We start from the raw sequence: 18,416 nt of genomic DNA on the forward strand, positions 1-18,416 counted from the left end.
TTTCACACACTCATATTTGAAATGTTGATCATCTATAATATCTAAACCTGAAAAATGTTGATCTACTTGTTTTATTTACTCACTTGCCAATTTCACAACACACTGGGGGAAATAAATGTGTTACCATCCATTTAAGTAAGCAGTTTGACATATATGAGCAATGAAAAACTGTCAATTTCAATGAATATTCTGAACCCCTCCCTTATTAAGTGGTAATAAATTATTTGGCAGTGTTATGAATCCCTTATCATTTTCTGCCTTTTTGCCTTAAATCCCTGAGTGACCATCACTTCAGCAATGACTATGGCAGCATCAAAGAGAGGCTTCCAAAAGAACATGTGTGTTGTGCCAGAAAACTTTAGTACTAAAACCCCAGTTACTGGTCTAGATGTAGGGATGAGGTGAGCATAGGAGTCAAAGTAAGGGATGCCCTGTATTTTGGAGGGCTATTTTTTTGTTTTAACTTTTTTTTTTTTGAGATACATTCTCACTATGTTGCCAAGACTGGCCCTAAACTCCTGAACCAAGTAATTCTCCCACCACAGATAGCCTCTCAAATGGCTAGGACATCGGACATGCCCTGCAGTGCCCAATTTTTTATATTTTTTTTGTCTTCCATTTACAATAACTTGTGTTTTCATTTTCACTATAGTAATGCATGACCTTTTCATTACACTAACTTTCATAAGTTCATATATACAAATATGAATACATGTGTGTGTGTGTGTGTGTGTGTATATATATATATATATATATATATATATATATATATATATATATATTTAAATATGTATCTGACCTTTTCATGATGTATCTAAATTTATATCTTGATACATTTTCAAGCTTGTAATTTTCTTATGTGTAAGCCACTATGTATGAAAATAATTTCATATGTTATTTCTCTTTTATAAATGAGAAATGGGGTAATTTGACCAGTGTCACTCATTCTCTAAGCAACTTTTCCATTTTCAAATGTGAATTTGAAGCAGATACCCTTTTCCAAAACTTTTTTATTATTGGTATTTATTTTTCTACATTATACACACAATGATTGTGATAACTATATCTATTTGAGGCATTAAAAACGATTGCAATGTATGGCTTTTAAACCTAGGGAGTCATTTCTTCTTCTCTTATAGCCTAAGATATCAGAGCAATTTTCAAAATTGTACTTCCTAGGATTTTTTACATGCTCAGTCTAATTTATCATTTTTTATAGTTATTACTTTCTACAGAAAATAAATTTTCTACGTTTTCTCCCAAAATTTTTAACATTTTAACTTGTAAATTTACATCTGATGCGTAATTATTATTTTTAGTTCACGGTTGAACTTTGGTGTTTAAGAGGTAACTGACTCCTGGATCTTCCTGTGTAGCACCTTGCCTTACTGGATTTCTTTGGATTTCTTGTGTCAAAAACAAAATGGTCCTAAAAGCGTTGTTGTGTTTCTGTCTCTATTTTGTTGCAGTGGACTATTTTGTCTTTAGTTAGGCTTGTACCATGTACCTAAGTTTTTTTTTTTTTATATCTTTATGCTAACTTTTGAATTCAGGGGCTGTTTTAGTCAGCTTTTGTGTCCCTGTGATGAAAATACCTGACAAGAATAACTTTGAGGAGGAAAAAGTTGGTTTGGGACTCATGGTGTTCAGAGGTCTCAGTTCTTAGGTTTGGCTATCATAGATGAAGGGCTGACAGAGGAAGGATGCTCAGCTCATGGCAGGTGGGGAAGACTAGACAAAGGGACACAGAAAGGGGCTGCAGGATGAGCTACCCCAGGGCACACGCTCTGTGACCCAACAGTCCAGCCATACTCCACCTGCCTGCTGTTGCCACCCAGTTAGGCTCATTCAAACTAAAATGAAAGGTCTCTGGTTTCCATCTAATAATGCAATCACTTTATCTCTGAATGTTCCTGCATTGACAGGAACTTTTGGGGAACACTTTACATCCAAACCCATGAAATTTTTAATATTGTTTTGGTGGTTGTCCTTTGTATTTATGTATAAATTTCAGATTCAGTTTGTCAGTTTCTATAAAGAATCAGCTAGAATTATGATTTGTATTTTATTGAATACATAGATAAATTTAAAGAAAATTAATATATGGCAAAAGTTGAATTGTCCACTCCACACACTTGTCTATCTCTTCATTTAGTTAGATTTCACAATGTTTGGTTTTCTTCTGAATAGAGGCCTATAATGCTTTTTGTTGAATTTAAAACTAAGTAATTTTATTAGTGCTATTGTAAATTGAATTTTTATTTTTAATTGTTTTTAATATTTTGTCAATTTTTTTTTCTATACTGATTTTATATGTTGCCACTTTTCTACATTTACTTACTATTTCTAGTGATCTCAGAATTTTCTGAATGTCCAGTTGTTCTCTATATGAAAAAAAATGCAGATTATCTCTTTGTTTCCAAATTTAATGTCTTTTATTTCATTACTTTGCCTTATTGTTCTGGCTAAGTAGTGTTTAATGTACCTTCTTGCATTAGTCCCAATTAAGATAATCTTAGGCATTTTCACTATTAGGTAGAAAGTTACATATAGATTTTTTGTCTGTGAAAAAAAAAAATTAAAACCTTACCTTAAGGAAATTTTAACCTGGATTTCTGCAGCCTTCATAGAATAGAGACATGGAGTGCCAATACCTTATGTTGCCAATATCTTATGCCAAAATCTTATGCACCACCAAAAGAAAGGATTTATACTAAATGCATGCACTCATGGAATTTTTGTATTAATTTTATTTCTTAAATAATAAAATATTTGCCCCTTAAATAAAATATCATCTTTTATAATATTTCACATGGTTTATAAGAGATTAGTTTCTCAAAATTTTAAAACATATAGAATATTCTTGAAAATATATATTCTTCAGAGAAGTATAATAATAATGACAATAGGTGTATACTAATTATAGCAGAAGTATTCACAATTAGCATTAGGTATATATTGCTAAAATAATTGGGCAATGATATCTGGTAATATTCTAAGTATTTTACATATTATAACTTAACCTTCAAAGCAAACTTGTAAGACATATTGGGTAGTGATCCTCAATATTCAGATAACTGAAAGAAATCCCTAGGAGACAGGGAACTGAGAAGCAGCATTGCTGGAGTTGAAGCCCAGTTTAGAGCTCACACGGTTAACCACAGTGCTATACTTTGCAATAAAACTGCCAGCAAGATTCTAGTTGATGGATTTTATATATGTGGATTTTAACTTCATGGTCTCCTTTTAAACATCAATTATTCATCATTTTTCCAGGATAAAGGAATCATGGGAGGTAATAGGAGAGATTTCAAGGAGTGATATACATTCCAACTCTTTAAAAACTTATATTGTAGGAAGGTAAATAGGTTATCCAATGTGCACAGATACCAGTAGCATGTTCCATTCTTATTCTGTTGGTATTAGTTATTCTAGCTAACGTAGTCACAGAATTTCTAAGAAGGTCAGAATCAATGTACATACATTCCCTTTGGAAAAGCTCATTTCTTTTGTCAAAGATGCACAACTCATATCAACAACAACAAAAGAATCTTAAAAAAACTAACATTTTGTGAATGCCTAATATATTTAAATCAGTGTTCTAGGTTATTTATACAACATTAATAAATTAAATTAATGTGTTTAATTTTATATGCATTAATTTATTCCTTTAAGAATTCTAAAAGATAGATTCATTTGTTTTATCTACATTTCAAAGGTAGTCTGAAGCATAAAGATGTTTAATATATTATTAAGGATAGAGAACTGGTAAAGAGCAGGGATAATAATATTTTGTATCAGCATGAATAAAAACATGCATATTATAAAACTAATAACATAAAAGATTTTATATAATGGAGTGCATATATGATGTGTATTAATATGCTATATAATAATGAGGATACTTTGCTATAAAGATGTGATTTAAAAATTAATACAAAAAGGAATCATTTTTCTAAACAAGGAAAATGGTATACTATAAATAATATGTACTTTATAAACTTGTAATAATATGAATTACAAAATGAACACAAAAAAGATGTGGCTGTCATTCTCTTTACAGTTCATTCATAGACAAATTACATTTTTTCCCACAATCTCTCTCCAGATTCAAGAGCCAACGACCTAAACAAATTCTGTAAACAATCAAGATATAGTATAGAAGTTCAGGTAGTTGGTAGTTCCTTGAGCTTCCACCTGCATTTTCTACCTGACATGAGGATTTAATATATATATATATATATATATATATATATATATATATATATATATATATATATATATATATATATAGAGAGAGAGAGAGAGAGAGAGAGAGAGATATCTAGATATAGATATATATCAGGATGCATTCATGATTGCATAGATCCCACATCTTGATCTACAGGAGGCATCTGGGAATGTTACAGCTTCCAAAATAATTTACCCAGTGATTCACCTGACCTGAATGCCTTCTTATATCAACCTTTCTGGTTGGATACTTCTTGTACATGAAGAACTCCCTGAAAGGTAGTCATAAATAATGACTCAATTATCCCATCTATAAATGGGTAGCCAAGAATGGATTCATTTAAGAGAGATCTCCTGTTAAATGAGGGGTATCTGATCTACTGGTAGTGTTTCTCAAAACAGCTGAAGGACTCTTAGACCACTCCGGAGGCATAAGTCTACCAAACATTTTATTCAAAAGGGTATAATGCAGGAGCAACAAGGGCATTCTGTGGAAACTAGAGACCAATTATGTTCCCAAGCATTGGCCTGTCTGAACCACTACCAGGGAACTCAGATCTAGAACTGAGTTTAAATCCCTAAGATTCTCTTGAACAGTCTGCCACATGGAGGGTCACAACAACCAGATATCAGCCTATGGCTGCTCTTAGGAGAAGTAGCAAAAAAATCCTGAATAAGTGCAAGAACATACGTGCCCTCTTTTGGAACAATATTCAACCACCAAATTGTGTGTGAACAATGTAGAAGTTTGGGAGGTGGACTCAGAAATCTTTTTGAGTATACAACTTCAGAGACTAACCTCATCTAAACAATATCAGATTCTTGTAGATGACAGGGAGAATGGAAGATCCATTAAACACCTTGCTGATCATTACCTTATTTAGTAGATTTGGTGATAAAAGGTGCAGTATTGTCAAATTGCAAACTGTCCACAGAGACTCACGACCCAGATTAGTTTCAGAGGACATGATAATGGAACCAGAGTCACATGACCAAATGGGATACCAATAGCATTACTGGAAAAAAAAAGTGTAAACAGAGATTTTCACCTTAAAGAGTTCATTAGGGTGGTGGCAGTCCCAAAGGTAGGGAATATGGCACAGCTTGCTAGAGGGCTTCCTCACCAGCTTCTTGGTTTACCTTATAGAAAGGACCAAGGTAAAGGTCTGAGTGTGGAACATAGACTAGCCTACACCAAAATGCAGTAAGATACTATATTTTGGAGAAAATGAGCAAAGTCAGCAGTTTTTCTTCCCTGCTGGAGACAATGAGCCTTGTGGAGACACACAATTGTCCTAGGGAGCTTTATCTAGTGAACAGGTCTTTGAACCTATTGGAGTTTATCAGCCATCCCTAGGTCAGAAAGACTGAGAAGCAGGACCAGTCTAGTTTGAGAAGATGGGTGTCTCAGAGAGCAAATTCTATCATGCGCTATCCAGTGAATTGGATGATATCTAATCAAATTGGTGAGAGCCATTTGCTTTACTCAATATGATGTATTACAATATTTTATAACAGCAAAATTAGATCCTCAAAATAAAATTTCAGATGGAAAAGGGAAAGTTTGCCTCAAGTAAGGTAGGTGTTATTCCTTGATGAAAAGAAGAGTTTACATGCAAGAAAACCATGTTGTAGTCTACACTAGACAGCAGGGTATTTTTTTTTAATTTATTTTTTTATTGGTTGTTCAAAACATTATAAAGCTATTGACATATCATATTTCATACAATAGATTCAAGTTGGTTATGAACTCCCAATTTTACCCCAAATACAGATTGCAGAATCACATCGGTTACACATCCACATTTTTACATAATGCCCTATTAGTAACTGTTGTATTCTGCTACCTTTACTATCCTCTACTATCCCCCCTCCCTCCCCTCCCATCTTCTCTCACTACCCCATCCACTGTAATTCATTTCTCTCCTTGTTTATTTTCCCATTCCCCTCACAACCTCTTATATGTAATTTTGTATAACAATGAGGGTCTCCCTCCATTACCATGCAATTTCCCTTTCTCTCCCTTTCCATCCCACCTCATGTATCTGTTTAATGTTAATCTTTTCTTCCTGCTCTTCCTCCCTGCTCTGTTCTTAGTTGCTCTCATTATATCAAAGAAGACATTTGGTATTTGTTTTTTAGGGATTGCCTAGCTTCACTAAGCATGATCTGCTCTAGTGCCATCCATTTCCCTGAAAATTCTATGATTTTGTCATTTTTTAGTGCTGCGTAGTACTCCATGGTGTATAAATGCCACATTTTTTTATCCATTCATCTATTGAAGGGCATCTGGGTTGGTTCCACAGTCTAGCAATTGTGAATTGTGCTGCTATGAACATCGATGTAGCAGTATCCCTGTAGTATGCTCTTTTAAGGTCTTCAGGGAATAGTCCAAGAAGGGCAATAGCTGGGTCAAATGGAGGTTCCATTCCCAGCTTTCCCAGGAATCTCCATACTGCTTTCCAGATTGGCCGCACCAGTTTGCAGTCCCACCAGCAATGTACAAGAGTACCCTTTTCACCACATCCTCTCCAGCACTTGTTGTTGTTTGACTTCATAATGGCTGCCAATCTTACTGGAGTGAGATGGTATCTTAGGGTGGTTTTGATTTTCATTTCTCTGACTGCTAGAGATAGTGAGCATTTTTTCATGTACTTGTTGATTGATTGTATGTCCTCCTCTGAGAAGTGTCTGTTCAGGTCTTTTGCCCATTTGTTGATTGGGTTATTTGTTTTCTTATTGTTTAATTTTTTGAGTTCTTTGTATACTCTGGATATTAGGGCTCTATCTGAAGTGTGAGGAGTAAAAATTTGTTCCCATGATGTAGGCTCCCTATTTACCTCTTTTATTGTTTCTCTTGCTGAGAGAAAACTTTTCAGTTTAAGTAAGTCCCATTTGTTGATTCTTGTTATCAACTTTTGTGCTATGGGTGTCCTATTAAGGAATTTGGAGCCCGACCCTACAATATGTAGATCGGCGCCAACTTTTTCTTCTATCAGACGCAGAGTCTCTGATTTGATATCTAGGTCCTTGATCCATTTTGAGTTAACTTTTGTGCATGGCGAGAGGAGGGGATTCAGTTTCATTTTGTTGCACATGGATTTCCAGTTTTCCCAGCACCATTTGTTGAAGATGCTATCCTCCCTCCATTGCATGCTTTTAGCTCCTTTATCAAATATAAGATAGTTGTAGCTTTGTGGTTTAGTCTCTGTGTCCTCTATTCTGTACCATTGGTCCACCCTCCTGTTTTGGTACCAGTACCATGCTGTTTTTGTTACTATTGCTCTGTAATATAGTTTTAAGTCTGGTATCGCTATACCGCCTGATTCGCACTTCCCAGCAGGGTATTTTTAATGTTATTGTTGCTACATTGAACTCCCTGCTTGTGTTTATGTTTTATAATTCTAATACATGTGTGTAAATAGTATATTTTGGTTGAGTGAGTGATTTGAAGACTGAATCAAGTCCTCCTTTCCTCCTCTGGTTGACTTTGCATGGGGAACACCAGCATGGATATCCCAAGAACACAAGTGGAGGAGCTTTGCAGGGAAAAGGAAAGCTGTAACAAAGTGTGATGAATTCTTTCACAGGAGTTCAGATCATGTCTACAATATTGCTACGTGAGGACACTGAAGAGATAATATTAGTCCAAGAATGATTAAAACGTAAATATGATACATGACCTTCCTTATTTCTCAATTTGCTTTCTCGTTTGGCTAAAAGTTTTTATTGGTACAATAAGGAAATTAATATTGTTACTATTCCTTACCTACTAATAATTATACAATCCTTTTACATCAGAAGAACTATGAAATAGTGCTTGAATCCCTTGTAGCAATATATACATTTGATGAGTTGCATAAGCTTTCCAAACTTGTAGTTCTATTGGAAAAAAATATGCTTATTTTATTTGAATTATCAGGAAGTAATGCATCAAACTGCTCAGCATGGTGTTTGACTTATAGTAATGCCTTGATGAAAACAGGTGGCGCTTAACTGTGTAGTTTGTTGTTTGAGCTGATTTGTACTCTCTGAATAATTAGGTACCTGTAAATGATAGATTGTTTATACCATTGTTTTTATTTTGTATGGATTACCTTGGTGAATACCAAACAAAATTTTTCTAAGAGACATATGAACAAGTTGTTGAGAGTTTAGTTAATCTTTTCATTGTCTTGAAGTAAAACAGTGTCTTATTTGGGCACTCCAATCCTTGCATTATCAATATTTGAGGCCAGATAATCCTTTGTTCTGGCAGTGTGTGTGTATTGTGGGAGGATGGGGGACTATCCAGTGAGTTGCAGAATGTGTAGCAGCCTGTCAGGCCTCCTTAATAGATGCCAGCAGTAACCTTCCTACCTCTGACCATAGTTGTAGCAACCAAGTATCTCCAGATATTCCTAGTCAGGGAGAGAGGACTTATCCCCAGCTGAGGACTTCAGGTCTTAACTGTCTGCCAGGGCAATGGTGATCTTGGAAAATGGTAACAGCAGCCTTTCCCAGTGTCTAATATGCCTGAGAGTTAGAATCTTTTCTGTATGCTGCATATTTCTCCTATTGTAATCTCATATTTTCTTCTGTTTGATGCTGCTATTAAACAAATGACTATAAAGTAACTTTTTGTGAATTGTGTCAAAATCATTTTGCAGCCTTATTTTCCACAATAATGCATAACTTGAGTGCTCTGAGTACTTAGGGTCTTAATCAGAGATGCATTAATCATGCCTTTCTCTACATTATTTGCATTTTTTGGTAATTATAGACTAATGAGCATGCCCTTTATGTGATATTTTAGCTCACTTATACCTTGATAAATATTTCAGCTTTGTGATAATTAAGTAAATTGAACATTATAAATTAGAAATGTAGTCAGTGGATATGGCTAAAAAATATTTAAAGTTAGCATCTTTTAAAAAAGAATTTTAATATCCTAATATCTTTTAAGTAAAAGTCTTCATAAATAATTTTTGTTTCCAAAATTGATTCATAAGTAAATAAAACAAAGTGTTTTTTTTAATAACAGGAAGCTAAATTCATATGATTATATAAACAGGGTATAATCTCTGATTTTTTTTTTGCTCTTTACCTATGTGCATAGAGAAAAAGTTGTTCAATAGACTCATTCTAATGAAAAAAAATTGTTTCATTGGTAAAGTGACATTCTGTGAAGCTATGATTTTATCACATCCCACAATCTTAAGGACAACATTGAAACATTTAGTGGTAATTATGCCAAAGAAAGTTTGCTGAAAAGTGAAACTTTATAAAGAAAATTTAGTTAATTTTAATAAATATTATACTCTTCTTATAAATTACATTTTTAGTGCTAAGAATATCTAAAAATTGAATTATCAACCCTCAATCAGAAAATGATTCTTCTTTATACTTAACCAAATTTTATATTTTTGTGTTTAAATATTACACTTTCTCATTTTTTTATGTGAAAACAAAATAAATCTGACATAGAGCATCTTCAAAGGGATCTGTCATTTCAAGTGGGAAAATCTAATATTAGCACCCAGCACAAACATGCATGCCTGAAATTCCCACAAATTTGGAGGTTGAGGCAGAAGGATCACAAGTTTAAGGCCAGCATCAAGAATTTATTGAGACCCTGTTAAAAATTTAAAAAATAAAAAAATGAAAGTAAGTTAGAAAGGCAGGAAGGAAAAAGGGCTGGGTTGTAGCTCAGAACACCCCTTGCTTCAATTCCCAGTACTAAAAAAATAAATCATAAGCTGGAATTAATATTGACTTTTACTTTTGTCTGCTCATAAACCAGTCAAAATCGCCTTTGAATTTTCCTTAAATTAAGTCACAAGTCCAAATTTTCATATGACCATGTCCAGGGTGCTGAAATAATAAGAGAAGTTACAGTAAAGAATATTAAGTCTGAAAAGTCTCAAAGTTTCAAGCAAGTCATTTGGCTTTCATTAAGCGCTCATAATTGCTTAAATATTTATTTCTATTTTTAATTAGGTGTTGGGCATTTTTAATTGCCCTTAAAGTCTGTCATGCTTTTACATGAGGAAATCATTTTTTCAGTTCTTGAAACACTGAATTACTTTTGAAAGGATTGTTCATCTTAAAGACCCAATATTCTGCTAAAAACATCTTCAAACGGCTTAATTTTTAATCATTTGTTGCAGGGGTATTCAAGAATTTTGCTTGTCCACTGAAGAGTTATTTGATAAAAAATAAATAAAATGTTGTAGAATGTGAGTAATCTGATTACTTGTTTAGAGCATTCGGTACTTCTTGATATCAGCTGAATCTAAATTAAATTAGTCCTGGGGGCATTTGCCTATTGGAGCCAGAAAGTCTACTTTATTTAATTTTAAAATAATTTGCTCTGAGTAAATTATGAGAGTGCCACTAAAGAAATCATATTACTTCAGAATTAGGAAGATCTATTTCTTTTAGCGTAGGAAGACAATTATTGCCCCTTAAAATATGGAGTAGGTTTAGGATTTTTTAAATCCTGTCAAATGTGAAGTTAAAAAAATATTCTCTTAAGAAGGAATTAAAAATACTCAGGCTTAAAATTCTTCGAAGAATAATGTTTACAGAGAAAATCAAACCACATCAAATCAAAACTAAATTAATATATAAACAGACTCATGTGCCATAATATTTTTATTATTTTATTTTAATTCCAGTCAGTTTTTATTAACATTGGCTGAGATTCTGGTTCAGGATAGCTAATGCACTGGGAAGAATTAGCTGTCTGATTCTTAGAACACTGGAGATTCAGTGGTATTATCCCAATTATCATATGTGACAATTGAGATGAGAGTATTTTTGAAACTAGTCCTATGTGCCACAGTTAGGAAATGGCAGTCATGAGATCCAAATTTAGGAGTCACGCTCTTTGTCCTGTCACGCTCTTTGTCCTGTATCTTCACTTATCTTTTCCCATAATATGTATAATAAAATGTAAGTATACTACTGTCACTTTCTTAATAGTTTCTAATCTTATTGTAATATAAGCACTTAAGAATGGTATTCTATTCTTTTTAGTAAAACAAGACAAATAATCTCTGAGACTTGTAGATATATTCTTATTTACATCACATTATGACTGTACATTTGATCGAATGTGGGACATATAGAAAATGCAGTTCAAAACCATTTGTATGTGAATATAAAAATGTCACTAAAAAAGTCATCATACCAAAAAATATATGAACTGTATACATATACATACCATGTCATAAATATGTACTCATGTACATATACATACCATGTCATAAATATGTACTCATGTACATATATATACCATGTCATAAATACGTACTCATTTTTTAAATTTTAGACATAATTATGTATACATTCCCTGTGTCTATGTGTACATGTGTGTATGTGTATTTGACTGTTGTGGTATCTTAGTGTTAAGTCACAAGTAACGACAGAAGTATTTCCTAAGTAACTCACTCATGAATTGATTTTGGCATCTTTTGTCATTCAGAAATGTGCATTCATTGATTTATCCAGTTGCCATGTCCATACTTAGCATCCAATAACAGAGTTCAAATATAAACAAGCAACTAACACCAATATTATATTTAAAGGAGAACTCATGATATTCTAAGTTAAGTCATCTCTCTGTCCATTTGATTCTAAAGTTCTGAATTTGGTTCATTCAACCGAGCTGACAAACTAGGCATAGCTTTTAAGACTGCTATATTTCCCAGTGATTGTTCTCCACAATGACCAAGGTAACTGCATTTCTGCCTCTTTCATAAAATAATAAATACTATATGAGTGTGTAAAAGTGCACCTTAGTATTGGAGATATATGTAGAAAGGTTTTCAAATTAAATGCATAACAACTTACTTTTTTCTTTCTAAATATTTCCTGACTTTCTGCTGAAACTAGATGTATTTAAGTATTTTTCTTTTTTCATACAGTGCAAGCTAGAATATCAGGCATGTGTCTTAGGAAAGCATATCTCAGTCAAATGTGAAGGACGTTGCCCATGTGCTTCAGATAAGTCCACGAGTACAAGCAGAAACGTTAAGAGAGGTAAGTGATGAACATTTATTTGTAGCTTTATATTTCTTCAAACCTATTAAAATGTTTTGCAATAAGTGACATTAAGTGCAGAATGAAATTTACTCTTATACATGGAGCTAACAGACATTATGTCTATTTTTCTACCTTTTAGCCCTGTTTATTATAGCAAATAATTGTTTTTATATTTTTGACATTTCTTATCAGAATAAGTAGAAATCTACAGAAAACCATTTCTTTTCAACGTGTTTACCATGTGCCTTCTATAAATAATTATGTATGAAATGTGTCTTTTAGGTCTTGCTCTGTTTATTTTTATACTTATTTATTTCTATCATATATTGTGTAGGTATAATTTCCTATAGAATGATTTCATAAATTAAACACTATTTTCTTGATTTAACACCAAATAAACTAATTCTGTGAGCTTAATTTAATGTATGTATTATAGTATAACTTTTGAATTTTCCTAGATTATTTTATTGTAGTTTTTATGGTATTATTTATATATTTGATAATTTGTCTATTGATTTATTTATTTGGTACTGGAGATCAAATCCAGGGGGCACTTAACAACTGAGACACATCCCTAACATTTTTGTATATTTCTTATTTAGAGACAGGGTCTTGCTGAGTTGCTGAGGCTGGCTTTGAACTTGTGATCCTCGTGTCTCTGCCTCCCAGGCTGGGATTCAGGCATGTGCCACCACACTTGGCCTTATTGATGCTTTTTAAAAAGCCTCCATGTCTGTTAGTTTCATTCCTCCACAACTCTAGATAAAGAAGGTAGTGAAGGGAATAGATGTTTCTTTAAGTCAGAAACTATTCTACAGATCACTATCAACATTTTCCATGTATTTTATAACTCTCCAACCCTTGTAATTTAAAAATATCATGGGGTGCCTTCATTGTGGTAGAGAATTGATTTTTTGCCTTTTTCCCCCTCAAAAACTGTGAATAATAGATACGTAGACTAAAAAAAATGTGTAGTTAATGTGAAATGCATTCAATACACACTATACATTTTGTTGAACATGGTGTTCCTGTCAACTTTCTGCTATTATGGCATTATAGCTCAGATAATTAATTTATAAGGAGGAAAGGTTTATTTTTTTCAGAGTTTCAGAGCTTTCAGTCCATGGTGACCTGACTTGATAGCTACTGGGCTTGCAATAGTCTTCCTGTTTATCATGCTGGGAGCACATGGCAAAGGAGCTGCTCACCTCTAGGTAGCCATGAAGCAAAGACAAGGGGCCAGAGTCCCAATATGCGCCTGACCTAACTTCCTCCAAGGCCTCCCAGTGCCCAATTCTTAAATGTTCCCCCATGTCCCTATCATGCCACAGGCTAGAGAACAAACTTTTAGGGATATTCAAAATCTAAATTAAAGCACTTGCTAGTCCATGTTAAAGTCTCAGAATGAATATTTAATAAAGGCATCTAAACTTCAGCTGTGTCACTTATATCAGACTTTACTCAATGAAGTTATATTTGAAATTACAAATTTAATTTTTTTTAAAAAAAAGTGTCATGACATTACTTTTAGCAGAGGAGACAGTGAGGTTCGTTTGTCCAAAGTAAATTACATAATTTGCAAACAACTGTTAAGTTAGTGCTAAAACTTGAGGTCACCAACAGAATGAGACTGACAGGTGGAAAGGGTGAAGTGGTCTTCTAGGACCTCTGATCTTTAATCCTCACTTTTGCTGCCTCAGCTCAGTGTAGGGTCATCTTCAGAGCTAGATTCCTTCCGTATTCCCTCCTCTGTCTCCTGGATCTTCTCTCTCCATCTTAAGCCCAAATAAGGATTTCCAGCACCACTCTGAATCTGTCAATCATCCCCCACATGATTCAGAATCAATTATAATTTTCCTTTAGCCAAGATTCTTTGATGCTTGAAACTTCCTGATGCACACTCCCAATTTAGACATTGATTGATTTGAAGAAACAGTGGAATACATTTTCATCTGAAAAATTATAGGCATGAAATAAACCCTAGCATATTTGATATCTATGTTTCTCTCTTCCACTGGGAGCCTTTAATAACATCTGAGAAGTAGCTCTAATAAATATATATTTAGGATACATCATGGTTCTTCAATAAGATTTCTCTTCAGTAATATTTCCTGCTTTCAGATTACTCATGAATGGGAACCTATGTTGGAGATAGTATGAATTTATCATAATATTCTAGCATTTGCATTAAATATTGGAAGGTAACACATATGAGGAGAGGACCCTTGTAAATAAACAATAATTATGTTATTATTTAAGTTTTCTGTACAGTGTTTATGTTAATATGTCAAGAAAGAAACTTTTCTTAAAGTCTTATCATCAGGGGATAAAGATCATTTGTGTTCAATTGTGCGTAGTAAAAGAGGCAAGAGGAATTTAAACTAATCCTGCTCTGACAGATTGTCAGGGCAAAGTAAGTACAGGATTTTGCTAGCTGCTGTGGGAAAGCAGTGCAGAAAATTTTGAATGTCATTTCTCCACAGTGCCAAAGGCCAAGAGACAAGGGAAATGTAAAACTGAGTTCCAAATCATTTCTAATCTTTCAACTGTCATTTATATTAGAAGCATGTCTTAGGTGAACTGTGCAGTGCAGGAAATGCTACTTGATATTATCTCTGTTCTAGAAGAAGAGGGGAAGAAACAACTAACAATGAAATATTTCTGAAATCTTTCTGGCTTCCTCCATTTGAGGTTAAACTGACACCAGAGTATGTTTTCACCTTCTTCTTTGCAGAATGAATCCTTAAAATCTGCTTGGACTGCAGTAAGACTAATAAAAACAGATTTCCTTTATAAAGAAAGTAGAGTAAAATTAAGTTCTCCTCCATTCTCCTAATATATTCCATGAAGTATGTGTAAAATAGGTTCATGTGTCTATATCCAAGTAGCATAACTAAAAACAATATAATTTACGTTTCTTATGATCATGGATTCTGATTTTTTAAAGTAGATAATCCTACCATTCTTCAATCAGAAACTTCTAGATTTCTTTCATAAATTTCTTCTTCTTTTCTCTTTCCCTTCATTTAAAAACAAAACTACAATCTTCAGTACTGCAAAAAAAATAGTGTTCATTAACAAAGAACAATTTTATTCAAAGATTACTGACCTTTCAGCTGATTTTTTTAAGTTCTCTGATGTTTTTATATGGCCAGGGAAATATAAGATTCATAGTTGTGAGCATGGACTATGAATAAGCCACTTTCCACATACATATTTAGCAATTCTAAATCATAAAAAGAACTTACAGAATCAAATACCAAAATAATTGGTAAAGACCTTGGAAAGGATTTATATTGTGGATGGTAAATCAAAAGAATTACCTTAGACAAATCTTAATTGTTCACACGGCAGTGATTTACAAACATAGTAAACTTAAGACTTAGGCACATCCAAAGTGCTCCCTTTGGTCACTCATTTGATTGGTTAGATGCAAGAGTTTATTTTTAATTGTTGCTATACTTATTACAAATTCAGATTTTCCCAGGTGTGAAATATTTTTCTTGATCCTGCGTTTTATATATCTCATATTTTAGAATTTTATTCATTGTAAATAATGTCACTTTTAATATTTTTAATACTACCAACATGCATCTAAACACACCATCACACTCCTCAATAATTTGAAATGCCAAATTTCAGTGGAAGCAGCCATCAAGAACAAAGACAATACATAAAACATTTCAGCAGATCAACTGAGTGAAAGGAATAGAACATAAAAAGGAAATAGATCACAAAAGTTATAGCACACATTCAAGGAAATCATATGTTCACTTGGCTCTTGGATGCAAAGTGCTTTTTTAGGGAAACATGCTGCAACCATTGTCAGAGACGAAGGTTCTGGTTTTAGTTCATTGAATTCAGACACACGAAGAAGTTTAAGGTCTTGAAAGAATATTTCCCAAATATTTTCTTGCTCTTACTATGTAACTCTTCTATTCAGGCAATTTCATGTTTATTTGTTTGGGGAAGAGGTAGGAAAATACATATTCAGGTGTTTCAGAAAGAAAGCAATCATCTCTCATAAATAATAACAGACATAGAAGTAGCATTTAAATAAAATCCAATAGAATTGCTGGAATAGAATTCACAAGGCTTGGAATGAATATGATGGACAAGGAAATTAATGTATCAAAGATAATTCTTGAGTTTAATAATCTGGGTGATTTATGCATGCTAACACAAATGTCTAGTTTATCTTCCTGAACTTGTGAGTCATACTGTTTCTCTACCTTCACTTTTTTGTACAACTCAAGGTTTCTTTTACCAAGAGCTGAGAATAGGTAAATTGCATATTTCCCTTATGCCTTATTTTCTAGAGTATGAGAATTAAATAACTGTTTAATCATGATTCTATTTATTTATAAACTACACTTGCTCCAAATGTTGATTAAATTTCTTTATTTTTAACTATTTTTCATACTTTCTACCTGCATTGTGCATTATTATCCTATAAGGTAGCAAAAATTATTGTTTATAATATAGATTTTAAAAGCATAGTTTTTCACTGATGAACATGTATATTTTGGCAATATATACATATATATTTAAGCTTATAAGTCATAGTTTCTTTTATTACAAAAACATTGGAGGGTTTTCAACTTTTTCTATCATTCATAGTATTTATATATTTCGAGAATTTGTTGTATACTTTGAAATAGCTTAGCAGTGTAATTCTGTAGCCAAGAAGTTATTGGTTATTTTCTTTAATAAACCTGACACATTCTTTCACATCTATTGGCCTTTCAGTATGTGTTGTGTGTGTCTGTGTATATGTGTGTGTTGCTTCTTTTATTATGTTAATATAAATTATATTAATTCATATTTCAAATGAATGTCCATTTTTGAAGGTTTTGAATGTATTATCCAAAGTTGTATATGATATCAATTTGTAATTAAAAACACCCTTTCTAGGTCACAAGGTTTCTAGGAAATATGTAATAGACTTTATAACTCTGAACTCATTCATTAACACCTGAACTTCCATTCTTTGCTGTTTAAGCAATTACATTTGGTAAAATTTAGATTTTCTTAAATTCTTTAGTACTTTGGGTTTGCTAATTAGTTTGTATCAGAATATGGTTTTACTAAAATGCATAGTTGACACCGTAGAAAAAGACTAACACCAGTATGCTAATATATTCTGGCAACATGCATACATAAGTACAACTGATTTTTATTAGCTTTAGAGAATTGTAAAATTAAACAAATTTATTGACAAGTGTTGCATGATAATTTACAATAAAATAAATGTTAAATTTTTAGAATATTTATTCTTGGATTAAAGCTAATTTGTGTTCCAAAACAGAACATAAACTGAACAAAAGTACATTTTAAATGTGGAAATTGTTAGAGCTATTCCTTGAAGACTATATTTTGTTAAGCTATTCAAAGGATTAATTTAGAATTTCACACAAATATTTTAATTTGCACATAAAATTACTGTGGGATTTTTATTTTAAGCTTATGCACTTGCACGTTATCAGATATGAAAGTAGAAATCCCCCTATTTTAATTATTGTAGCCCTAAAGGACTATTTATACTTATTCTTTATTCAGCTGCTTTCCAATCTTTATTCTTTCATATCCTTTGAGGATAAATGCTTGCAAAATGTAGTAGAAGCACTCTTTTAAAAGTAGCAGTCATAGTCACAGTATTTGATAAGAACAAATCAGAACTGACTCACACCCAAACAAGACCAAGGCAAAGAGTAATAGTAGTGGCCTATCGGTACCTAGTAGATGAACATTAAGTTTAAATAAAACCCAAAGATGAATTCTGGAACTTGATGTTTCTGGGTTTCCATGCATAGGTTGAAATGCATTAAGAGTCTAATATCCATCAGCCCTTTTCCTGAAATTCACATGTGTACGTTTTTTGAAAGAGCACATAAAATTACAATTAATGGAGTGATGATATTTCCAAACTTTTTCTAAGTTCTGATCTGCATCAGATTGATTTAATGATGAATGCTCTTGACAGGTTTTAATCTTAAACTAGATACCACATTCCTTTCATTTCATTACATTGAAATCAAGAAAAGAAATAAATAATCACATACCTCAGATAAAGGCACAAAATTATCTATTTCCAAGAATATTTCAGTTTTTGTGTTTTGGGGACCAAAAGTCCTGACAAGAACTATTAGAAGAAAAAA

At 32.8% G+C, this 18,416-nt stretch overlaps 1 protein-coding gene across 2 annotated transcripts in view; it reads left to right on the top strand.

Annotated features, from left to right (window-relative positions):
- Positions 1-18,416, top strand: part of Spock3 (SPARC (osteonectin), cwcv and kazal like domains proteoglycan 3) — a 433,106-nt gene that overhangs the window by 308,262 nt on the left and 106,428 nt on the right. For both annotated transcript variants that reach the window (XM_058580375.1, XM_046447791.2), the window contains exon 6: positions 12,141-12,255. In XM_058580375.1, coding sequence (XP_058436358.1) covers positions 12,141-12,255 — 115 coding nt within the window. The remainder of the gene's footprint in view (positions 1-12,140; positions 12,256-18,416) is intronic.

This window comes from Marmota monax, unplaced genomic scaffold (genome assembly GCF_021218885.2).
Source record: "Marmota monax isolate L192 unplaced genomic scaffold, Marmota_monax_Labrador192_F-V1.1 WCK01_AAM20220418_F8-fsc00040, whole genome shotgun sequence".
NCBI classification, from domain to species: Eukaryota; Metazoa; Chordata; class Mammalia; order Rodentia; family Sciuridae; genus Marmota; species Marmota monax.